Genomic DNA, 26951 nt, shown 5'->3' with positions numbered 1-26951 from the left:
TGAAATCTTTACTTTTTTATTGTTTTTGTTTTTTCAAAAATTTAACTGCAGAACTTTTTGCAGAATTTCGAAAAATGGGAAGCAGAATTACTTAAATTTACTTAAATACACTGCGGAATTCTTAAAATGTGAAGACTCATGGTGAACGGAAGCTTATAAATCCGACAGCAAGTCATGTTGGATGTAAAAATTGTCACTGTTTAAACTAATAAACTTAAAGTTTTTGGAATGTCACATATAACTGACACTTCTTTTCTTGATGAAATACTCTCTGGGGTCAGAGGGTGTCCTCTAGTGACATATTAGAGTCACCATCTGTAACAGGTTTAGTGTGTCATGTGCTTTCATGTATTATGAAGCATGTGCTGTTCTACAACAAATCCACTAGATGGAGTGGAGCATGTCTTGGGTTGTCCCCATCTCCATGCAGTTGACATCCAAATTCATTACTGAGAGTCCCCAGGATTAAATAATAATAAATAATAACATAATTGGCCATTTACTTAGCGCTGACTTCTACGCTGCAGGGGGGCGGTGGGATAGCCTAGTGGTTAAAGCATTCGCTCGTCACGGCGAAGGACTGGGTTAAATTCCCAAAATGGGTGCAGTGTGTGAAGCCCATTTATGGTGTCCCCCGCGGTGATATTGCTGGAATATTGCTAAAAGCGGCATAAAACCATACTCACTCACTCACTCACTACGCCGCAGGGACATGCTCTAAGAGCATGATGGGCATTATTACCCCGGATAACTAAAGCTGCCTGTGAGGCGCTAGAAGGTTAATAGTCATATGACATATCCCACCGGGTACCCATTTTCTGCTGGGTGAACAGAGGCAATTTTGAACAAACTCACTTGCCTAAGGTTAGACCATATAGGTGCTTTGTTGTGGGGCAGAAAGTCCTAGAAGCTCTCAAGAGTCAAGCTGCCAAACATGGTCCCCCATCCAAGGACTCTCAAAGACCAGCGTTGCTTAACTTCCCCTGATTAGTGACCTGTGCTCTATGCACAAGACAACACACCACTGGTTGACAGAGATATGTGGATGTATGTAACAAATCAGGAATTACACTTTCTTAGTAGAGTTTTCTTTCTTTGTTTAATATTGCACTCAGCAATAAATAATTGAGTCTGGACCAGACAATCCAGTGACCAACAGCATGAGCATCAATCTCTGAGTTGGGATATGATAACATGTGTCAACCAAGTCAGCGAGCCTGACCACCATCCTGTTAGTCGCCTCTTACGACAAGCATGGGTAACTGAAGACCAATTCTAACCCGGACCTTCACAGGTCTCCTCAGTAAAGTACAAAGTATAGTACCTTTTTGGATTAAGCAAGCTGTGTCAAATTACACATGTCAGAAAGTTCACAAAGCAGAGACCTACACTACCAGTTTTATGGAAGCCTTGGTGGCTGATTTTGGTTGAAGCTCTGACCTTGCGATGGGACTCAACCAAACAGTATGGGAATTTGCACTCTGCTTAAAGCTTAGATTCAACCAACAAAAGAAACAATTAAAACACAATTATCATTTATCGTATGATATACATTACTGATTATAAAAATGCAACTAAACAAAATTATAAGCATACAATCGCAAATCAAAAGTCCAATATTTTTTACTTGCATTTACTACCCTCGAAACGAAGCACCTGGGATACCAGCCCCAGTCAGAGCGGGTGGGCGTGCACATAAGTGTAATGAAGGCTTTCATTGGCTGGTTCATTTGCCTATACGCTCAGGGCTCTTTGTGTATGTATAGGTATCCCGGTTTAAGCCGCACGAACCTATTCACTGTGCACGCACTATGTGCGCAGCGCAGCACAGCTGTTGAACCACTTTTCACCCCAGCAGGGATTGTTTTAGTGAATTGTTTGACCTCCGATTTCACGGGATATTTTTCATCACGTTATTTTTCAACTCTATAAGTTGAATTTGCAGTTTTGATAATTGTTTCTGTAAGTCCATACCGAAAGGTATCAGAATCTGCAAAGTTGTGTTTTGGGTTGCACGTAAGCTTTAAGAAAGTGTAATTCCAAAGAATTTTTTTTGTTAAATTTATAACTTTCTGAAAAGCATTGTGTGATTCGTTGTTTTTGTTTATCAGTATCACAGTAGTTGTTTTTTGTGATAACATTAATGTTTGAGTGACTGAATACGGTTCTAGGCTGCTTTGACAATATTCCAGCAATATGATGATAAGGGAGACAACTAGTGGGTTTTACACACTGCACTCACGTGTGGAATCGAACCTGGGCCTTCAGTGTGACAAGCAAACACTTCAACTACTAGGATTTCTATCTGCCCCTTAAATGAAGAAATACTCACACAATGGTGAAGTATTAGGACTTGCTATTGATACAGATTGTAGAGATCGATAATCTCTAACATAGTATCGATCGAGTATCGACATATACCAGAGATATGTTGAGTGGTGACATATTTTTGTCCTAAACATAATTAAAAATCAGCCAACGAATAAAGACATAACCCAGTATGTTGTGTGAGAAAATTAAAACTATATTTCAACACAAGAGTTTATGTTCGGTATAACCGATGCCACAATCTTCATAATGATAATCATTAACTGTTCCCATTCATGATACTTCTTTTTTTTCGATTTGTTTTAACCAGCTCTATGAAATACTGACCTGGCTTAGATGCAAGTTCTTTGGCAAACTTATTGGCGTGGTCGAACACCTTTCCATGGACTAGTACCTCTGCTCCCTGGAATTGACATAAACACCTCGTCCAACATGGCATAAAGGACCAGTCCCTCCTGGATTCTGTGACAAATCTTTAAGAATTCCGCAGCAAATTTAAGTTAATCCTGCATCCCATTTTTCAAAATTCTGCAAATGATTCTGCAGTTAAAAGCACACACAAAATAATGCAATTTCAATCTTCAAAAGTGAGTGGTGTTTGTGTGTGGTGGGGTAGGGAGGTGAGGTGAAATTGGGCTTAACGTCGTGCTTGAGAATATTTCGCTCATATGACGACGTATATTCGTGTGTATGTGTATGTGCGTCTGCTTGTACTAGCCCAGACTTAAGCTGGTTTTATAGTGCTAGCCCACTGAGATACCATGCTGCAGTGAAGCATGAATATCCCACTCAGACAAATTATACTGACTCCGAGTCGACCAGTCCTTGTACCCATTAATGCCGAGCGCCAGGCAGGGACCAACAAGTACGATATTTTAACGTCTTTTGGGCGGACGCTCTAACCACTATACCACGGAGGCGGTCGTGGGGTAGGGAGTGTGTGGTGTGGTGTGGTGTGGTGGTGGTGGTGGTGGGTGTGTGTGTGTGTGGACCAGTCAGAGAATAAAAATTAAGTATTATTTTCTGATTGGTCAGTTATTGTAGGGGAGGTTGGGGTGCCATGGAATTTTGGCTTTATTGTTGGTGGTGTTGGTGGGAGGGGTGGGTGGGTGTGTGTGTGTGTGTGAGAGTTAGAGAGAGAGATGAATTGTTAGAGTTGGGGATACATTCAGTACAGTTAGCTTCATTTTCTTCTTTTTTTTCATAATTTAACCCTACCCCACACTTAGCGTGGTGAGGATAGTCTGTAAATCTTATGTCTGGATCTGACAATCCAGTGATTATAATCGTAAGCATTGATCTATGCAACAGGTCTTTAATGGGAATGTGTGACATAAAGATATACTAGAATATTCAGGCAATATAACCTAGGTTGAAAAAAGTTCTGTCTAGATGACAGAATTGGATTAATTTCAGTTTCGAGGCACAAAAATTTGTAGGACAGATATATGATGAAATTTAATATTTATGTCAAGCAAAAACCTTATACACTCACGGCCAGAACAGTATATATTCTGTCTCTGAAGACAAGCAGCTCTTAATTTTCCTCTGACTGAAGGTATTCCTTTAAAAGTATCATTTTGTTTAAACCTAAAATCAATTGTGCCAAAATGTTATGTAGATTGTATCTCCATTTTGTTCCTAATTAGAAGATAAAGCTACTCTGTTTTCAATTTTGCGTGAAGTTTTAAATTAAACATTTAGCGGTCTTAAATCAACGATAAAGGACCGCAAATTTGAAAACAGAGTAGCTTTATCTTCATTCTAGCACGACTGATAAGCGTTTTAAAACCGAACTGTTTGGCGCGCAAGAACACAAGGCACGAAGGGGCCTTTTTCCTGGAAATCGCTTGGAATCGTCACGTTGAGGGACAGGTTGTGTAATGCAAAAAATGAGACATTTTCAACAACATAAATGCTTTATTTCAGGATGTATTGTGTTGTAACAAGTAGCATACATAAATTAAAAAAAATACAGTTTATACTGTGAGCAAGTACAATTATTTGATTTTTCTCAAGCAAAATATTGATCTCCCCTACTGTATGACAATCGACTCATCCCAATTCAAGCCGTGAAGTCACTAAGTTTAGTCGCCGCTAACTTTATTCACGGAAATTCTTTATAACTGTTGATAACCACCCTACTATTCCCAATTTGGAAAAGACCTGACATGCCACGTTTTATGTGGGAAACATGGACAGTGGAAGTGGAAGGACTGGGCATTACGGCCGGGACCGAAGTGGTCATGTTAGGACGTGTGGGCCGACGTGTATTGTTGACGTCAACACATGTAGATCTGGACCCGGTTTGAATATATACTGTCGCTTTTGCGCTGATGACGGATTTTCCAGCTTCATAGTTTCTTCACTGGAATTAGGTTCAAGAAATTCTCCTTCAAACCATTCGCTTTTTCAGGGGTGGAAATAACTTTAAAATTGCTAGTGTACTCCGGTACAGTGGCACATGTAAAATCACTTGCCCTGATAATTTTTCCACTATACCGGCAGTTTTCTTGTTGATTTTTAAAAATAAACAACATGAATAACATTGGAAAGTCAACTGGACACCGGTCCAGTGTGATATACCAATTTGCTTGCCCGACGGGCAATGGGTTATTTCCACCCGTTTTTACTTTAAAAAAAAACACCCAAAGATGCTGCCTAGATAGAAATTGCCAATGTCCGACATGTTTGTTTACAAACAATAGGGTCAACGAGTTCGTTGTATTCATACGCAGTGAATCGGTCACTTTAATTAGCGGTCTTAAAATGGCATTTAAGTACGGTTTTGATTAGCTCTCAGGCAATCAGAATCGAGAATAGAAGTTCTAATTTAATGACTAAATCTTCAGATATATGGTTAAAATGGTTATTTGTTATAAGCACCCAGCTTTTTTGAGAATCAGTAGAGTGCTAACATTCAGCGAAATCATGGTATAAATGTGACATACCAGTAGTCTCAGATTGTCGGCAACTTGTGCTGATGTACTCTCTGGGAGGACGATAGTTGCTTTAGTCTTCAGCTTCATCGCTGCGTACGCTGCGGCCATGCCTGCATTGCCCCCTGATGCACAGACTAAGTGTTGACAGTTTCGTTCCCTCACAGCCTGAAGACAAGCAGTTAGTTAATGACTGACCTCTTAGAGATTAATCATGGTGAAACAATGTAAAGTGAGGGATAAATATAAAAATACAATGAAAGACATTTCAGAATCAGAGTGCAAAATAGCTGCTTGCCTGTTGGCCCACAGCTAGTAAACTTTCTGTTGGGCCAGAGAATCTCGAATGTTTTCAGTCCGACAAGCTAGATTGTGAATATTTAATGGCGATTGTTCCTTGCTATGTACATTTCAGTCAATCTCAATCTTCAGCTAGTGAAATTTGAGGTTGGATAGTAACTTTCAAGGCCAGCTAGCCACCTGGTAAGAGTTTTCAATTATTTCATACTAGTGGTGGTCCGACTAATTGAAATAATTGAAGATTTGTCACAATGACCAAACAACCAAGCAATTGATCATGTTTTCTCATAATCAAACACAAACAGTTTTGGAACACTTGTTTGCCGTAACAATATTTTTCACATGGTTGGTTTTGTCTGTTACATTTCATTCTCACTACTAGCTCATTCCAAGTCATCATTGAACTTATCTTACAGAGCCCAGGAAAGCTATCTCTGGACAGTGAAAGACGAATATGTGGCGCAAGAGTAATGGTAAGTTTTCCCTCGCATTTTTATTATTTTGCAAGTATAACAGGTTTTGCCATTTGGCAGATGGGTCTAGAAATGTACAAATCTTTCTGTAATAGCTTGATACCCTCTCTATTTATTGCAATTGTGTGTTAAGCGAGGGCACCCTCCTGAGTGTCGAAACAAGATCACGGAAAATAATCGTTTCAACACGAAATATGACAACCTCATCAGCAGACACACCATTTTTTTGCTGTCAATTCTTATATATTGTTATTTTAGGTCTTCATTCAGAGTTTAGGCTTAAATCCGTCAGTATTGTTTCGGTTATTGTCGAAAAATCAAACTGTACATTGTATATGGAGTTGCTCACATTTAGCAAACAAACTGTCCATTGCGTTGTGATTTTACTGTCCAGGAGTTGACAGTTTGTAGTTTTAACTGTCATGTCATCAAACAGTATTCTAGAGATATTTGTTGTGAAGAAGAATGTTTTGATGTAGACATGCCTACCTAGCGTATTTTGGCGTATTTATTACGATTTTGTATGATCAAGTACGATTGTACACCCATATTGCAGTTTGTTCGCCAGGGATTTAATGTAAAAAAATCCCCAACATGTACGATCAGAAGAACAAATATACATCTACCCCAGGTATAACCAAGTCCTGGGCCCCGTTTCACAAAGCTCTCGTAAGCCTAAAATCTCGTACTTACGCATTCGTACTTACTATACTGCAGCAATGACTTACGATAGTTGTAGCGCTACGAAAGCTTTGTGAAACGGGGCCAAGTTTATTCCAAAGTATGTACATTGTTCATACTATCATTCAGATATTAGCATTGCACATTCGGGTAAAGCACATCACTAAGCATTTGAAAACCAAGGGACATCTAACCAATGTTGAATGAGCGAAATCAAATACAATAATGACTTCCTTTGTTCCAACCGTTGGCACCAGCGATATGGACAAGTCAATGGCCGTTGTTAAAGCAGAAATCCAAATGACAGGCGAGCAGCAGCCAGACCAGCTACAACTCCAACCACAAAGGGACGGGACAGCTGCAGTCAGGCACTCCTGCGTGCGGCCATGGTTCAAAGAGGAGAGGGGATAACAGTTTGGACAGTTCTCCAGCCTCCTAGACACCCATTTAAGGCTGGAGGATCCAGTAGCGTTCCAAAACTACACAAGGTTAACGCCACAGCTTTTCCATGACGTCCTGCAGATGCTGGCCCCAGCAATCGATAGGGAAGTCACCAGTTTCAGGCAGCGTCTTTCACCTGGACTGAAACTGGCAGTCACACTTAGGCACCTTGAGGCTGCAGACAACTATGGGTCCCTTGCGTATGCCTTCAGGTGTGGAGTGGCCACCATCTCAGAAATAGTTCCAGAAGTGTGACAGGCAATTGTGTTTAGCCTACCTGTGATCCCTGAAGCCTGGACAGCCGTCACTAACCAATTTGAACACAGATGGATATATCCCACGCCATTGGGGCCCTGGATGGCGAACACATTGCCACCTCAAACTTGCAGTCAATTACAAGGGCGTCTTTTCGATACCACTCCTAGCTCTGATTGATGCAGATTACAAGTTTGTGTGGATTGAGCTTGGTAGAAAAGGACACATGTCAGATGCTAAGATATGTGGTGACTCGGGCTGGTCAACGGCATGGAATAGGAAGCCATAGGACTTCCCCCCACCCTGCCATCTGACTGCAAGCCCTGATGACCACCAAGACATGCCCTTCTTCATCCTTCGCACTCAGGAACAACCTCATGAAGCCATAGAGCAGAAGGATGTCCAGGAAGGAGAGGACTCTCAAGAGGGAGGAGAATCGTTGGGATCCTGGCCAATAGATTCAGGTGTTTCCTCATGACTCTAGGGCAGAAGCCCAATACTGTGAAGGATATAGTGGAGGCAGCAGTGGCTCTGCAAACCTATTGAGGCTGAGGCATCCAGGCATTGTTGCACAATAGGCAAACCATGAGGATGAAAACCACCATGTCATCCCAGGGGCATGGAGGACCAAGTGGACTGGCTAGATGTGGATGAACCTCCTGCACCTCGCAGCCACATCAGCTAGAGCTAATGCGGTGGATCAGAGGGAAGTCCTAAAGGCGCGCGGTAATTCTGATTTCCAGTACATATATGGGCGCAAGAACTCGTAACAGATCATGAGCGTCTGTGTAAAATACTCGTATCTACTCGTATCTACTCGCATTTACTCGTATCAACTCGTATCTGCTCGTGAGTCATTCGTGTCAGGAAGTGAGCAGTGAGACCAGACAGAGCGTCACAGATCGTGGGGAGATCGTGGCGGATCGCAACACATCTCAACAGAGCGTGGTGTTTGTCTTGTCCACGATTTATTTCGACCACTACGATTTCTAAGCACAATTAGAGGGCGATATGTTGCGCTTTGTTATGGTGCGATGATCACGATTGACAATAAAATTGTGTTGATCGTAGAAATGTTTTTAACTGTCCAACATTTTTCTACAATCAACACGATTGCCACGACTGACCTCAGGATCAGATAAGATTTGATAGAATTGCCATGATTAGTCCACAATTAAGACCACGATTTCAATCGTGGCCCAAATCGTTATGGTGTGAACATAGCATTTAAGGGGACCAATCACAACAAATACCGTTTCCATTGCCAAATCTGTGGAAAAGGGTATCAACAACTGTGGAATTTCAACAGTTCATGCTCTAAAATCCATGCAACAACATGGACAGTCACTTCAACGTAAACATTCAATGCAATGGACAGTTTCAACACTGTGTGTCTGCTGATGAGGTTGTCATATTTCGTGTTGAAACGATTATTTTCCGTGATCTTGTTTCGACACTCGGGGAGGGTGCCCTCGCTTAACGCACAATTGCAATAAATAGAGAGGGTATCAAGCTATTACAGAAAGATCTGTACAAATCTAGACCCCTCTGCCAAATGGCAAAACCTTATATACTTGCAAAATAACAAAAATGCAAGTGAAAACTTACCATTACTATTGCGCAACATGTTCGTCTTTTACTGTCCAGTGAGGAAATGGAGTTGCTTTGGGGGCAACTCCACATTTCGTGTGGACAGCGCTTCCACCCTGTGGTAATGTTCCTAACGTACTAGTCATCCTGTAAAGATGTGAAATTTGTAAATGCATTTTGTGCAATTTGAAAAAAACCCCGAAAGAATGACATGATTTTTTTGGATTTTTTTGTGCATTAAGAAACATAACAAGGAAAATTGGATGAATGACTCTGACCAATTATTGTCGATGATTCATCAGTTGTAATGAACCAATCATCAATTATGAGATTTTAACCAATTCCCAACACTATTTCATACACTGTTCACAATTCTGTTTAGTTCCTCAAACATTGTCTGAATACATTGCCAGTTCTGACATGACCATGAAATTGATCAGTTTTCATGTTCACTAAACGGAGAGCGGAAGGTCGTGGGTTCGATCCCCGGCCATGTCATACCAAAAGATGTTAAAATATGGTACTTGTTGGTCCCTGCCTGGCTCTCGGCATTAATGGGTACAACAAGGACTGGTCGGCTCGGAGTCGGTTTACATACCATTTTGATACTGATTATAAGGGTCAAGTCATGGCCAGTACAAGCAGCCGCACATGCACATGAATGTATGTTGCAGGGGTGGAAATAACCCATTGCCCAACGTCCGAGTCCAGTGTTTTTTCTGTCGGGCAAGCAAATTCGTATATCACACTGTACCGGCATCAAGTTGACTTTCCAATGTTAATTATGTTGTTTATCTAAAAAATCCAACAAGAAAACGGTCGGTATAGTGGAAAAATTATCAGGGAAGTGATTTCACATGTGCCACTGTACCGGAGTACATTAGCAATTTTAAAGTTATTTCCACCCCTGTGTTGTCATGTAAGCGAAATATTCTTAAGTATGACATTAAACCCCATTTCACCTCACCTCATTTCACATGTTCACTAAAATTTTCAGTTGATATTATCGTGACATTTGTCAAGTCTCTGAATTTATTACTTGTAAATAACCAAATTTATTAGTTGTCATGACCATGAAATCGGCTTGTTGTCATGGTTACTTAATTTATCAGTTGTCAATCAATTTATCAATTGTCATTGTGCTAAATTTGCCAAAATTTGTGTCACCTAAATTTGTAACTGTCCACCAAATTCAGCATTAAAATATAATTCACAGACCAACTATTCTCAAATCTCCTTGCTAAAATGTCTTAAGAGAAATGGGAGTTGCTGTAAAACTGTTTATTATAAGAAGGAATTCAGGCAATTTGTGTTAGCAGTAAACAACAATAAAACGAACAATTTTCTTGTTCTGAACACCTCTTAAATTCAAATGTTCTTCTGTCTTGCTCAAGTGTCATTTGTCAAAGTGTCAGAAGTGTATCCAAAATTAACAAAACAAAACCACAAGGTATTTTTTAACAGAAGCGTTCTCCCAGAACATTCAAACATAAACAATTAGTCTGTAGTTTTGCGGAATGTAGAATGTATATATTCGGCTGTTTCAAAGTTAATTATCAGAATATCCATCTCCTATCTTTTCACCAATCTCTACTCAAACAGTCTTGTAGTTCAAGGGCCTAAATTTAAAATTTGTAAATCTATATGACAGAAATATTTTCCAATGGGCCATTTTTTTATAAGTGGAATAATACCAGGAAAGGAACAAAATGGATATCAGCTAAAATATAGACAAAGCTGGAAAATATAGATGATGTTAGAACTACTATATCATTTTATCATGGGACAATATGGACATCCCAACAGGGTTATCAGTTAAATATAGACAAACAAGGAAAATACAGATGATGTTAGAACTACTGTATCATTTTATCATGGGACAATATGGACATCCCAACAGGGTTATCAGTTAAATATAGACAAACAAGGAAAATACAGATGATGTTAGAACTACTGTATCATTTTATCATGGGACAATATGGACATCCCAACAGGGTTATCAGTTAAATATAGACAAGCCTTGAAAGTATAGATGATGTCAAAACTGCTGCATGACTTTATCACAGGACGAAATGCACATTACAAAGATGATGCAGCTCAAATAAATCCTAGAACAAGTCTAACATGAGGAAAGGTGAAAAATGGTTTAACGTCACTATTGAGATTATTGCTCTTGGTGAGTGAGTGAATGAGTTCAGGTTTATTTTAAGCTATATTCTACCAATATCACAAGGTACACTATAGTAACTAGCTTCAAACTAGCCCTTCTTTTATCTGTTTAACGACAAGCACCAGGCAAGGCAACAACAACTACCATTCTTAAATGTTTTGTGTTTTTGTTTGTTTCTTTATGGAAAGAAGCCAATGACTGAACAGCCAACACTCAACTCTTAAAGGTAGATGCCCCAAACACTAGACTACAGCTTCAGCCTCATAAAAACACAATCTTGTCCTGCTTTGGTTTCCGAATGAAATATAACTGTTAACATCTTGAAATCCCACTTAAATCCAAGATTCTAAATCAAGAATTCTTGACAGGCAAACAGCAGAACAAATAATTCTTTAGTTCAAAACTGGAATGTCTCAAAAGCTTCTTAAATTCTAAGGTATTTTAGCTTGCAGTACTGTAAACCTTAGCATTAAACCTCTTCTTTATAACTTCTTCATCAGAGATATACAGTTACTTCTACCAAGACATAAAAATAATTATAATTGCATTAAATTGGGATATTTTCAATTTCACATTTGCTGCAGTTGAGTCCAATAATGAAGTCAAGAGAAATACCTGCAAATGGGAAATTCCTTAAAACACATTTGAATTTTATGGGTTTAAACCATTCCAGTGACTCTAGGTGGAAACAGTTTAATTTACATTCAGTTCATTCTCATACGGTATTTAGCCAATGTTGACAACATCACTCAGAACCATTTTATTTGTATGAGACTCGTGCTTCCAGAAACCCGCAAATAGCCACGCCATGATGCAATTAAGATAAACTGTTTAGACTGGCGCACTTTTAATGACATGGAGGATGGTTAATCGGTTAAACAGAACAGGAACTGCAGAAAAAAAACAACCTACAAAAACATGCCAAAACACTTGATAAAATCTAAACAGGGGAGGTAACTCTGTAAAGCCAGCATGTACCCAGGCACACTCGAAATGCTTCCGTGACTTTAATTGCTAAAAGCAATGGGAAATGTCACTGCTAAAAAAGCATTCTGTCATCGGAAAGACGGTTATGAGCGTAACATGTGCTAGTGTTGAAGGAGATGCATTAAGACTCTCCCTATCTGATGGAATGTGACGAGAGGCATAAAATATTGTTTTTTAGCCTTAGTTATCTCAACATCTTAATGAAGCACTTTCTTGTGTTGCCGTTCCTCAGAAGATATTAGTTGGAAACTTATCAAATATGATAACAAGGATGACTAAAAAATGATCATTTACGAGGCCTGCTTAGTGCATGTGTTCGGGGCAATGGGGCAGCTTGGTGGTTAAAGGGATCAAAGACTCTCGTTCGATTCCCTCTATGGGTACAGTGTGTGAAGCCCATTTCTGGTGTCCCCCCATGATTTATTGCTAAAAATTTCCACTGTGGAATATTGCTAAAAACTACATAAAACAATACTCACTCACTCCTTGTTGACCAAAACAACACAAGCATCAGCAGAGACTGACTCTTCAGGCCACTTTTTTGTAACAAAAAAAATATGCAAAAACTAGGTTTGAATGTGCATGATCTGTAAAGCAAGTCACAAAACTTTTCAAATATAGTTCATGCTTTTGTTTAGCCCTGCGCAATAATTTCATGAAGCAATGCCCTTCAGATTTACAGTATGGAAAAAGACTCACAAAGTCTATGAGTAGTAATCAGTACCCATCAATGATAAACGAAAGCTTTAACCAGTTGACAAAGAGTGAGTGAGTGAGGTTCATAACTCAGAGGTACAGATCAGGCGTATCTGCGTTAATTACTCAACTATTTATGTGAGAACGCAATTCCTATTAAGTCTGTTGCGTACATGTATGCATGAATTTTTGTAACTACTCAATAAATGTTACCTTCATGCGTACACACAAAAATGTCAAATCGTACCGGCGGATAGATAAAATAACTGAGCTATATTGAGAGGTTCTATTTCAGGACATGAACTGGGCAACTTTCTTTCTTAACGTTTCTCATATTACAGATCAAATATAATACCATACACTAGCATTATAACTTTATTATAATTTTATAATTAATGGAAAATGGCAAAATACCCAATTGAGTTTGAGAGTGATGAGTACAATTTATTTGTCGGAGACACCAGAAATGGACTTCACACATTGTACCCATGTTGGGGATCAAGCCCAGGTCTTCGGCGTGACGTGTCGGTGAGTGAGTTTAGTTTTATGCCGCACTCAGAACTATTCCAGCTATATGGCGGCGGTCTGTAAATAATCGAGTCTGGACCAGACAATCCAGTGATCAACAGCATGAGCATCGATCTGCGCAATTGGGAACCGATGACATGTGTCAACCAAGTCAGCGAGCCTGAACACCCAATCCCGTTAGTCGCCTCTTACGACAAGCATGGGTTACTGAAGGTTCATTCTAACCCAGACCTTCACGGGTGCGTGACGTGTGAACCTACCTATAGGCCATCCTATAGGCCTGCCTGTTCACAAAGAATGTTGGTGCGGTGTTTACTCATGAAACTGACGAGATATGGGAGGTGAATAAACTATTCTGATTAGACTACCAACACTGAGTCATGTATAACATTTAATTAAGGATTGGCAGGACATGAAGCATAACTGACTTAATCTTGCACTTAATGGCTTAAGAGAAGTAGAGGCGCATAAAATATGAATGAAATATGATTCCTTATGTTTTTCGTTAGACTTACGCCTAGTCTCTGAAAACAGATAATTTTGACACAAATAGCTCCATTTCTATTAAAAAAGGATTTGTTTGTTTGTTGAGAGTTTCAGCAAGAGAATTGGTCTTCAGCTACCAATTCTTGCCTCAGAGGCAACTAGCTGAATCAGGTGGTAAGGCTCGCTGACTTGGTTGACACGTCATCTTATCCTAGTTGTATAGATTGATGCTCATGCTATTGATCATTGAATTGTCTGGTCCAAACTTGATTATTTACACACCGCCGCCATGTAGCTGGAATCTCTCTGAGTGCGGCTTAAACAACAAAGAAACAAAACAGTCTGTGTGGTCTCTTTACACCAATGAGTTCTGAAACAAATTTTAAAATTATTTTGCTTTAAATGCTGTTTCAGGTGCTCTTTTTTTTCAACCTTGTTTCTGTGCTGCCACAAGCGAGCAACTTGTCACATGAACTCCCTACAGCTGCTTGTCTTATTAACACTTAATGAGCCGTTTCATGCATATTCACTGCTGCCGAGTTCATTCTGAAAAGGATACCTTGGGTGCTTAAGTAGAGCGATACTATTGCGCATTTATACATTTTTCAGACGTATCTGTACGAAAGCAACTTAAAATTATTAGGTACAGATGATATATTTACACATATTTGTTACAAATACTTGGCTAAGCTGAGCTCTGTACTTGCAAGTAGGGATTGATGGTTTAGGGTCTGAAGTATTATAATGAATGTTACCATGTACTAATAGGAAATCAAATATGAAGTATGTGTCATGCTTGAATGATGAAGATTTTCTTGATTAAAAATAATCTTACAAATACATTACGGGGAAATTGATATGGAGAATTAGGACATTCATTGTATTTCTTTGAGTGAAAATAATATCACATATATCTTATAAACATGATGCTGCAAGTAGTTCCAAGACCCGTCAAGATCCAGATTAGAATTGGTCTTCCGTAACCCATGCTTGTTGTAGAAGGTAACTAATGGAATCGGGTGGTCAGGCTTACTGACTTGACTGACACATGTCACCATATCCCAATTGCATAGATCAATGTTCATGCTGTTGATCACTGGATTGTCTGGTCCAGATTACATTATTTATACAGACTGCCGCCATATAGCTGGAATATTGCTGAATGCAGCGTCAAAACAACCAACCAACTGTGTCAGCATGCCTGACCACCCGTTCCCGATAGTCGACTCTTACAACAATCAACAATGAAGACCATTTCTAACCCAGATCTTCATAGGTATTCTCTATTTAAGAAAAGGAAACCTACTTGCACCTGGTGCAACCTTAGGTAATAAACTGGTTGCACCAGACTAAAACAGGCTGCATCAGCAGCTCAAAAGAGAATGATATATAATGCTTGGCTTTGATGACAGGACTTTATCACAACAAATTTATTCTGGGTCTAATAAGATCATTTTATCTTACTTCTTCATGACATTTCATGACATGAACAGTAAAAGTCATTCCATCACTCTCCATGTTGTCAGTCACTGATCCAAATTTATCATCATTGATTTTTTCCAGTTGAAGTCTGTGTTCTTTTAGCAGCAACATATTAACATGCACTGTGTGCAAGTTCGTATAAGTATGGGGTTGCTCTTTGCAGTTTCAGGTTGCACCAGTGCAAGATCAAAATGCTTAAAACAAGTCCTGAACTGATGCATATAATAAATATAATAAAGTCTTTGTTTTTTTTTAATCTTAGCCATTTTGCTGTTCATTTTAGTTGAAATGTGTCAGTCATAATGAACTTAAATATGTGTTCCCTTAGTTTGTAATAACAATAGTAATACTGTATATCCCAAACCAGGAGTATGATGGAAGAAATGTAATATTTTTGTAAAAACTTTCCAAATCAAGGTGATAAGGAAACAGATCTGAATCGTTTGAGACATACGATATCTGATTCGCACAAATACCTCAGAATAAATGGGTGAGTGAGTGAGTATGGTTTTAGGCCGCTTTTAGCAATATTCCAGCAATGTCACGACAAGAAGCACCAGAAGTCGGCTTCACACATTGTACCCATGTGGGGAATCGAACCCTGGTCTTCAGCGTAACGAGTGGATGCTTTGACCATTAGGCTGCCCCATCATCCCCCTTTGACTAAAGCTTAGTCTCTGAATATATATAATTTTGATTGAAACAAATTCCATGTAAAGGAAAAGGAGCGCAGTGAGATGGAAGATTCAGCAGCCGAGGACTTGCTTCATTCAGGACATTACAAAAAAGTCTGAGAGGAGTGAGTAAGTGAGTTTAGTTTTACACCGCGCTCAGCAATATTCCAGCTATATGGCGGCAGTCTGTAAATAATCGAGTCTGGACCAGACAATCTATGAATAATGGAAAATAATACGGTTCAGGGACAGGATATCAGACGCAAGCATCCTTCATTTAGATCCGCGTTATTAAAGTTCACTCAGAGGTCACTGAGTAAGACCTCTATAGCAGTGTCCTCAAAATCTGGTAGTGGCCGTAAGATCTTGTCTCAGAGACAAGTGGAACTGATCTTACTCAAACCAGACTGAGTGAGTGAGTTTAGTTTTACACGGCACTCAGCAATATTCCAGCATATGGTGGCAGTCTGTAAATAATCGAGTCTGGACCAGACAATCCAGTGATCAACAGCATGAGCATCGATCCGTGCAATTGGGAAACGATGACATGTGTCAACCAAGCCAGCAAGCCTGACCACCCGATACCGTTAGTTTCCTCTTACGACAAGCATAGGTTACTGAAGGCCAATATTCTAACCCGGACCTTCACAGGTCTCAGAGACAAGTGAATCTGATCTTACAAAACTGAGACTAATGAGGCAAGATGTTTGGTTTGGTTGTTGTTTAACGCCACATTCAGCAATATTCCAGCTACATGGCATTCTCTTCCCACAGAGGTTACTCCTGTCATATCTTCCTACGTAACCTCTGTTCTAATACGGCCCTTTTGTGGTGTGAGCGTTCAAGACTCGTGATTGGAGACAATCAGATTTAGTTGTGCAATCAGCGACGTTGTTTCAAAAGTGACCATTCGCATGGCCTCGGTAATTTCCGTGTACTTCGAGAAAACTAAACCACTTCCTCTGCGCGATGCGCAAACGTTTCTTCTAGACAGAACTCAGTCATGTTATGGGGGATCAGTGGCGTCTCCATCGCCCTCGTTGACAACGGACAAGCTAGCCATTAAACGCCTTGTGTGTAACATCAACACAAGTCACCGGCAGATGGGTACATGGCGGTCTGTAAACAATCAAGTTTGGAAGAGCAAATTCAGTGATCAACAGCATGAGGATCAATCTACGCAATTGGGATACGATGACATGTGTCAACCGAGTCAACAAGCCTGACCACCGATGCCGTTAGTCGCCTCTTCTTACGACAAGCATGGGTTACTGAAGATCAATATTCTAACCCAGATCTTCATGGGTATAAGATGTTTCTAGTGAGGCAGATTGAGATGAGCACCTTCTCAAGCAGACTCATCCTAGATAATCTCCAGGGTATACGTTACGATCATTCTCCACTATACCCTGGATGCATCCACGGCTTGGGGCGATGATTTATTACCTCCCTTGGCTGGCTCCGCATTCTCACAGTAGCCAATCAGCTAAGCCGCCGTTACAACCGAGCTTGCCAGTGTCAACAAAGATTGTGGTCGCAGTTGCAAAGGTTTGTTCGCAGTGCTACTCAGAAAGTAATAAAGACAAATTCACAGATCTGAAACTTTAAAGAATATATGAAAAGAACTCCTTCTGCATCAGAGTACCTCTGCATCAATTGTGTTGCAAAGTTTAAATGGATAGATTATTTAAGACGTGAAAGAGAGTAGTGATCGGTTTGCTCAACTTCCCAGCGAAGGCACCTGACTGGATAAAAAGCCAGCCAAGGGAGGTAATAAAATCATCGCCCTAAGCCGTGGATGCATCCAGGGTATAGTGGAGAGTGATCGTAACGTATACCCTGGAGATTATCGCGGATGAAGCAGACTAAGGTCATAACAAACTCAAAGGGGCCACTATCTGTTGTGACTTATAGCTGTAGTTTGTTGTATGTACTTCGACTAAAATATACACGTGACTGAAACAAAAAACGTTTGTAATATCCAGCAGTATGTCTGTGTTCGTTATTAATGCAGTTTATCTTGTGTAATTGATTATTCCTTGAATTGAAGGTTTATTTTCATTTTTTGATTGACATGTTCTGTTCTGTAATGCTTTTCTTAATCAATATTTCAATTTTCATGTATAACTGAAGTAAGTTAAAATTAAACATTGCATCAACTTTATTTTACCACACCGAAAGTTTGGCAAGACATTTAAAACAGCAATAAAATTCTTTCGTTCTTTAACTGCCATTTTAGAAGTTGGGAAGTACAATATTGAACAAACTTTATGGACAACAACTTCATTTATTTCGTGAGTGCGACGTTTCGATACAGACTTTTGCACCTTTCAGACAACGGTACAAGTATCTGTATCGAAGTGTCGCCCTCACGAAATAAATGAAGTTGTTATCCATAGAGTTTTGTTCAATACAATAAAATATAGACTGGAGGAATCCAACCTTTTTGCAGAAGTTTGAGACTCCCCTAATTTTGAAGGAGGCCGGGGCCTGGAGATTCTCCAGCTTCAGGTAGACCTCACAGCCAGTCTGTCTTGACATCGGACCACTCCGGACAGTGGGGGTCACATAGTACAGTTGCTCATCACCGGACATCCTCTATAACAGGCAGAGTGTGTGTAGACTAACGCTTATTCTCGGAATACATATAATTTTGATAGTGACAAATAATCCCATTTACATTGAAAAGGACTGACTGACTGACTGAGTTTGGTTTTACGCCGCTTTTAGCAATATTCCACCAACATCACGGCTGGGGACACCAGAAATGGGCTTCACACATTGTACCCATGTGGGGATTCGAACACGGGTCTTCGGCGTGACGAGCCAACGCTTTAACCATTAGGCTACCCCACCGCCCCACATTGAAAAGGAGCCTCAGTGAGATGGAAGATTCAGAGGAAATCTAGACTTGCTTCATTTAGGGCTTTAGCATTGCAGGGAGGGCTGGACGGATGGGAAAATAATGTGGTTCAGAGACTGTGAGTGAGTCAGTGAATATGGTTTTATGCAGCTTTTAGCAATGTTCTAGCAGTGAAGAAATAGGATTGCATGAATAGTGAATAAATAAATTTGAGTGCATGAATAGTAAGTCAAGAAATAGGAGTCTATGACAACCTCAGTAGGAGTAATTGACTAGGATGACAGAGTGAATGTGGTTTTTTATGAAAGCATCAGTAAACATACATCTCCCTGTAAACAATTAATCAATCAAAATATACCCTGAAATATGTCTGAGTCTGTCAGATGCATGGCTGATAGCTTTACTCCCATCTGTCAGTTATCCCGTCAGACTAAAGGAAGGACTAATATAGTCACCCAAAAATCTATAAATTGGACTGTACCAAACTGGACTGACTAATTTCTCTACTCAGTTACGTACAATTCACAATCCAAACAACATTCTATTCCTCATAACACAGGGCTCAATTTAGTGTTTTGTTACTTGCACTGGTGCAACCCAATATCATAAAGTGCAACCTAGTTATTAGTCTAACTTGCACCAGGTGCAAGTAAATTTTGAGTGGGTAAACGTCTGAATAAAACATCTAAATAATTCAATAGCATATTTCTTTCTTTACATATTGCAATAAAAGCAGGGCAACTGGAATTTGACTGGTGCATCTATGTTTTTATCTTAGGTTGCACCTGGTGCAAGTAGGTTAACATCTCTTAAATTGAGCCTTGTAACAAAATGCAGGTCATTGACATGTGACAGCAATAACAGTTATGCATGAGAAGTAAGATACTTTTTACTTACATAATAATCAATAAGTTATGTCTAACAACATCAACATCAGCAGATGACGTTAACGTATTCATTTTATGTATTTCTGCAAATAATCGAGTCCGGACCAGACAATCCAGTGATCAACAGCACGAGCATTGTACTACGTTCAGTTGGGATACGATGACCTGTGTCAACCAAATCAGTGAGCCTGAGCACCAGATGCCATTAGTCGCTTCCCAGATAGCATTCAGGCGTTGGCCCAACATTGGCAATGGTTTTGCCAACATTGCCAACGTTGGGCCAACATCCGAATGCTATCTGGGTTCTTACGACAGTTAAAATTTAAAGCATGGGTGGCTGAAGACCAATTCTAACCCGGATCTTCACTGTAGGACCACTAATTTAAGTGCATTATATGCATTTTGACTTTTAAATGGTAATATATATTACAAATAGAGAGGACAAATCGCCACCACCACCCAAAGTTGGGCAAACTGGTGTGACCAGTTTAGGTGGATTAGGGTTTGGAGTATTGGCGAACATCTTCTCTAGGGGCTCCAAAACACAGTTTGTTATAATCGTTGTTTACTGTAATCAATTGGGGCAAAGTGACACGCAAACTGACAAGATATAAATATTGTAACGGCCATTTTACATGGGACATGTGCAAGAGGTCACCCGCAAACTATTTTGCGGACTCATAACGATAAATGTCAACATTTCTAAATTCGGAAATTCCTTTAATGTATGGGCAGCCTGGCATGCACTTTTGATAATATTGAAAAACTGTGGAAAATTCAAACTCCAAATTTGCGTAAAATTGTTATTTTCTTGACAGTTTTACAAAATCGATCAGGCCGATTATGTGCAGGTTGGGGAAACCTACGGATCGGCCTATAATAGGCCAAACGGGATATAATAGGCCGATCCGCCTATTTTGCTATAGGCCGATCGGCCTATAATTATGATATTTATCAAATAAATTTGAAGTGGTGCATTTCCGCATGAGGATATTAACATCATTCAAGTTTTGATGTCCTAAGGTTTTCATTCAAACCCTTTTTGAGCATTTTCATCACATAATAAAGGAGTTTGGAAATTGCTAATTAAATATAAGACTGTAATAGTTTTGACAATTTTCACTGAAAATTAATGATATAGATATTCAGTTTTAGTTGTCAAAATGAAAATCTATGCAAAATTGTGTTCTTAAATGAAACATCTTTTCCTGAACATTATATAAATTTCCATTTTGTCCAAAAACTTATTTTTTTCAAGCTGAGGAGGTCCATTAACTATTCATCTCTATGATCTAATAAAACCATTTCGTGCGGAAATTGATGATTTGTGAAATGTTAATAATAATGGTCAAATATAGCCTGATCGGCCTATAGTAAAATAGGCAGAACGGCCTATAATATCCCGTTCGGCCTTTTATAGGCCGATCCGTAGGTTTCCCCAACCTGATGTGTGATCAACATTTTAGACAGCAACACTCTTCACTTCAGTCTGCAAATGCAACGGATTGTAAATTGTCCTTGACAATGTCAGTTCATAAAATGACCCATTCATATAGAGTGGACGGTAAATATATTCCAAATAGACGTCCAAGTCAAGAACAGACAAAGAAAACGGTGCTTACGATGTGTCAATCTACCGTTTGTATCGCAACAAATCAGCGCCAACCGAAGTCGTACAACGTGGAAAGATCGGAAGTTTACACTTTTAAAGCACAACAAGAAGACTTTACCTCATTGGCCAATCCCAATACAGTTTAGCCAATCAAACCTCGCTTTACAAACTACAGCCCACGACAGTAAATCGGGGATTCCCCAGGTGATAGATTATTTATAGAAATCCCACCAAACAACCCAGCCGCATTCATCGCCTTGCCGCTTACAGTATCGCTTGCTCTGACATAGACTCCTCCAAATTCAGGAAAACCTATCTCTCTGGCATGTTTCCAGGTTCTTGCCGGGAAACAAAATTATGGGTAATTTTGTTATGCCGCCTGCTGGTCTACCACCAGACAATCCACTGTGGCTTGTCTAAATATCTGAAACCCTTAGACCAAATTGTAAGTTACAGATTTCAACATGTCAGTGCTTGTGCCACTGCAGTACATAAATATCTGTCAAGTGAATAACGACCCGCAAATATATGCCATTCACACAAATGCGCATAAACTATAGCAAGAAACAGCTATAAAGCCCTCGTTCTGCTGGCCTCGAAGACTCGGTGCTTATCTGCGGGAATGGTTCATTCATACGTAAAACTCCGGACAGGGTCAGAGTAGGGTGCGTGGAGTCTGTATCGATTCCTCTATCAGGCGTCTATTTATTAAGTTTGAGTGGTTCCCTGACGAGCAAATACACTGTGGGACGGCCCGGGCTCTTGTCAGTGGACTGGTATATCTGTTATTGAAGTTCACAGACATCAGTGACTGACATTACTCCTGTTTACATAGCCCTTGTACCGAAATTGAGTGGAACTGGTTTTGCTCGGTTCCTGGCTTTAGAAATTCTTGGAACTTTGGTTGGCCCTTTCACGGAGATGAAAGACCGCGCTCCACACATTCAGGACCCCGGAACTTTTCACAAAAGACTTGCGAATGATTAGAAAGGATTTCTTTTCTGTGGATAGCACGCAAAAAATCATTCCAAACAGTCGCTTTCAGCAAGAATACATTGACTCCACGGAGATGGGTTGAGGATTAAAAAGCTGTATTTTCTCATGAGGAAATGTAGCCCTGTTGTATCGTTGCGAATTGGGTTTTTAATCTGTTGGTTAAGCCACGCAATCAATACAACAGTATCGCACAACGCCCGTGTGTATGATACCAAGCCAGTGGGTACGGGATGTCGCTAATGACGGTTTTGTTAGAGGAATTAGCAAACCGGAGTCGTGTGGAGAAGATTTAATTCTGTGACACTTGTGGATTGTGTTCCAGGTCAACGCAGAGAGTAACAACAACGTCACAACGTCACAACGTAACAACGTAACAACATCAAACGCACAAGAAGACCAGTGTTATTCATCGTGATGTTAGTGCACATTCCTGAGGAGACTGTTTCACATTATCTGTTGAACATTATGGTAAGTACCGATAGCAAGATAGCAGCACGGCTTAAGTTACATGTTATAGATTCCATGTACTCTTATCCAGAGTGCACGTATTTTGTTGACGTGTGCAAAGTCATCGTGTTTACTGAATGCATGATTCATGTTTACTGAATGCATCGTGGTTTTGTTACATATCTATTACAAACCTTCGTGTCTCAGTTATCAGATTATTATTGGACAAACGTTATTGACACGTTCCCCCGAAGCCAGTAAATTACTATTACTCATCTAGAGATTATTTTATACTGTAAACAAACTAAAAATATGTCAATAACATCTTAAACAATATTCTTCAGTTACAGTGTCTGTAAACAAAACATACATACACACGGATCCTCAGTACAAAACCATGAGCAAAACCAATGTTCGCCCTGAACCCTGAAAAGCTGCAGGCCCCAAGGAACCAGAACCATAAAAAGTTGGTCCTGATCAGAATGTGTAGGCTCTATGGAAATAATACTCTTAGTTATTGGGGATGAAAAAGCTGTCGGCCATAAGGACCTGCAGAAAACAAAAGCTGTGGGTCCGAGTGGTTTTTAGTCGGCTTCGGGCCTAAGGGCCGACGCTAATTTCGAACGCTGAGCAAAACCAGCCAAATATACACTTAAAATTTTGATTTTACCATTTTACGTTTCTAGACTTGAAAACAGTGGCCGACACACTGGAAGCTTATGCTCAAACAAAACTAAGATATCTATTGAATACACCACCACCGTTTGCAGTTTTTTGCCTGCTCTATTTTAGCCAGCATCAAACATGGGCGTATGCTTGTCTTTGCGCTTCAGTTTTATTTCATTCACGCGAACAGATAACGGCCTGGCTGGATCACATCCAAACATTCCAAACGACCTGCTGGTGGAAGGTAATTGTATTTATGTTTATTTGGGAAAAGTCGAGCTCTCTAGGTAATTGCGCAGCAGGCTCCTGAAACTTGTTTTGTATGCCATTTTCAAAACACCTCGAGGCGAAGTCGCACTTAACCCTGCGAATTTGAAACATGCAAATTAGTAACCTCCGTGGATTAGAACCTTGTTTGTCAATTTGCATTTCAATAAGACCTGATGTTACTGTTGTACAGTAGAACTCCAGCTACCCATCTTTAACTTATCCGGGGTGTCAGAACTCGTCGTAAAATAGAATATGCCAGTCAAACAAACCCCGTATAAAACGATGTTAAAGGTGGCTAAAAATGATTAAAAGCTCCGTCGATAGTGATGAATCTAAATATACCTTTATCATATTTGTGTTTTGGATGTTACGTTTGCAGTGTTTCGTGTCGTTTTGATAACGCTTGTATTTTCTTGGTCAAATCCATTTTCCAAGTGTATACATTCTGTCAACCAGCATTGACGTTCCAGTTAACCATAAAATCAATACTTAATATACTTTCAATCATGTTTTTCCAAATATCACGAAAACTTAAAAACGCCATGTGTACAGCATTGTAAAAGTAATATATTTGAATTCTTTCATTGAACCCTTTAGTGATTTTTTAACTGTTAATAATATTTTTTTACACTTATCGTTCTAAGTTTCATATTGCTTTTGTAGAAATTATTACGATTTACCTATTGAATTTCACTAATTAGTCAATAACTAACCAAAGTGATTGAAATATGTTTTAACAATCATGATGCATTCTTCATTAAACATACCTATTTTATATACTGAACAATAACTGCTATTTATAGTCATTCAAACGCAGTGAGTGAGTGAGGTACTACAGGTGTATCACGGGATGGGACTTGGGGAAGAAGTTTCATATTCTTCAGATATAGACGTTAACATAGGTAAAGCCCAATCATTGGCATGTTGATGACAAGCCTTGAAATAAATCAGGATGGAATAGTTAGAATTCGCGATCATATGTATCTGGGAGGCAGTTATATATTAATTTTGCAGATACACAATAATTATACATGTTCAGTATCTTAATAAACACAGCAATATAATAACGCTTGACCTGGATTGTCTCAGGCATTATTAACTACTGATTTGTGTAGAACAGCACAAACTTTTAAATAAAGATAAGAGGGCAAGTCCATTTCAGGCAGCGTTCGAAATTAACGTCGGCCCTTAGACCCGAAGCCGACAGAAAACCACTCGGACACACAGCTTTTGTTTCCTTATGGCCGACAGCTTTTCCATCCCCAATACTGACTGACTGAGTTTGGTTTTACGCCGCTTTTAGCAATATTCCAGCAACAGCACGGCGGGGGACACCAGAAATGGGCTTCACACATTGTACCCATGTGGGGATTCGAACCCGGGTCTTCGGCGTGTCATCCCCAATAACTAAGAGTATTATTTCCATATTAAAATATAGGGTCTACAACTTTTTATGGTTCTGTTTCCTTATAGGGCCTGCAGCTTTTCAAGGTTATAATTAAGGGCAAACGCTGATTGCAGGATTCCGAAAAATACCATAAATAGAACAGACAATGTTTTTTATCGTCTCACTTGTGTACATTTTACAATTCATAAAATATGTACATAGTAATAAGAATACACAACCAATCGCACAGCGATTTACGAGAGACAAACTAATACTAAAACATGATAAAAATATGACATAAACCCTATCTAAAATAATAAAACAGTAGAGATAAGACATAACATATACACATGGTAAAAAGTGGGTAGCAAAAAGGGAAAAGTTTACTTCTATAAAATATTCCTTCGTTTAAAAAGTATATTATGGCAGGTTCTGGAGGTGTGAAAGACTAGCTCCATGTTTCCTAAAATGTTGATTGAACAACTGGTTGATTGACTGCAGGTTTTCTAGGTCTGGCCATTTGTCCTAGCTAACATTGACGAGATCCTCCCGTTCTTCGTTCCAAAGCGGGCAGGTTAAGTGTGTGTTTGGAGTCATAATCAAATGTTGATGTGGGCGGTAGCCCAGTGGTTAAACCGTTCGCTCGTCACGCCGAAGACCCGGGTTCGATTCCCCACATGGGCACAATGTGTAAAACCCATGTCTGGTGCTTCCCGTCGTAATATTGCCGAAATATTGCTAAAAGCGGCGTAAAACTAAACTCACTCACTCACTCAAATGCTGATGTCGTCATGTTTGTCCGAAAAGGTGACCGTGTCCTGCCCCTACCGAGGCACCCGTCACCAATACATGCAAAATCAAGTGACACACTTGTTTAACTGGATTTGTCAATCAAGCAGTTATCGATTACCGTAATTACAGAGACACGATGACTCTGTTGTCCACAGAACACTAATTACACCGTCAAGATCTTCTCTTGACATGGGCTCCTGACAGCCAATCACAGTCACCTGTACATGACAATACACTCTGGTACTGTTTGCTAGAAATGGAGGGTTGATCATGTCATTACCAGTTAACATTTTCCGCCCACTCTTTATTATCACAAATAAAAGACCACGACTGGTACATGTCTGTGGATCTACTTCTCACAATTAGCAGTTTACCAGATAACATTACGCAGCAATTTGCACACACACACGCACACACACACACACACACACACACACCGTATTTAAACGTATATGTATTTGTAAGTGTGCGTGGTATTTCAGTATTTCTATCTATATTTTATGACATATTATATAAGTGTGTACATGTGAAGAGGTGACTTCATCAGGTGCATGAGTAAAAAATGTACAAAAGACAGTCCAGATATTGAGTAAGAGGGAGAGTGTGCGTGAGGGGGGGGAGAGAGAGAGAGAGAGAGAGAGAGAGAGAGAGAGAGAGAGAGAGAGAGAGAGAGAGAGAGAGAGAGAGAGAGAGAGAGAGAGAGAGAGAGAGAGAGAGAGTGTGTGTGTGTGTATATATATAAATATGCAGTTATATTCTTATATTCTGCGGTCTTATTTCACACACACACACACACACACACACACACACACCTCGGAGTTCTGTTGAATTCAAAACAGCAATAGAGATCTACGAGGAGTATTGGAAATTTTCTGTCACTTCCCAAGTACGGTTATAAAAAATACCAACAGAAGCACCTGCTTGGCAGAATTGGTAATTGGAATGAGGGAGTGGTATATGTTTTTAAGAATCTTAAAACATTGACGAGAAGTCAATGATGT

At 39.7% G+C, this 26951-nt stretch overlaps 2 protein-coding genes across 2 annotated transcripts in view; one reads left to right on the top strand and one right to left on the bottom strand.

Moving 5' to 3' along the window:
• The window catches only part of LOC124268439 (serine dehydratase-like), a 37162-nt gene extending 15686 nt beyond the window's left edge, over positions 1-21476 (bottom strand). Inside the window, exons 1-4 of the mRNA XM_046703402.1 lie at positions 21403-21476; positions 18473-18628; positions 5280-5435; positions 2656-2731 (exon numbers count right to left, since the gene is read on the bottom strand). Of these exons, the coding sequence (XP_046559358.1) occupies positions 2656-2731; positions 5280-5435; positions 18473-18625 (385 nt within the window). The 5' untranslated portion in view covers positions 18626-18628; positions 21403-21476. The remainder of the gene's footprint in view (positions 1-2655; positions 2732-5279; positions 5436-18472; positions 18629-21402) is intronic.
• Positions 21477-21671: 195 nt separating this feature from the next.
• LOC124268419 (protein unc-93 homolog A-like) overlaps positions 21672-26951 on the top strand; it is a 100170-nt gene continuing 94890 nt past the window's right edge. The window contains exon 1 of the mRNA XM_046703387.1: positions 21672-22856. The gene's annotated coding sequence lies outside the window, so the exon portion shown is untranslated. The remainder of the gene's footprint in view (positions 22857-26951) is intronic.

Source organism: Haliotis rubra, unplaced genomic scaffold (genome assembly GCF_003918875.1).
Source record: "Haliotis rubra isolate DU_JTF1 unplaced genomic scaffold, ASM391887v1 Scf101, whole genome shotgun sequence".
Classification (NCBI taxonomy): domain Eukaryota; kingdom Metazoa; phylum Mollusca; class Gastropoda; order Lepetellida; family Haliotidae; genus Haliotis; species Haliotis rubra.
Note: the sequence above shows the minus strand (reverse complement) of the source record. Positions and strands in the feature narration are given on the sequence as shown.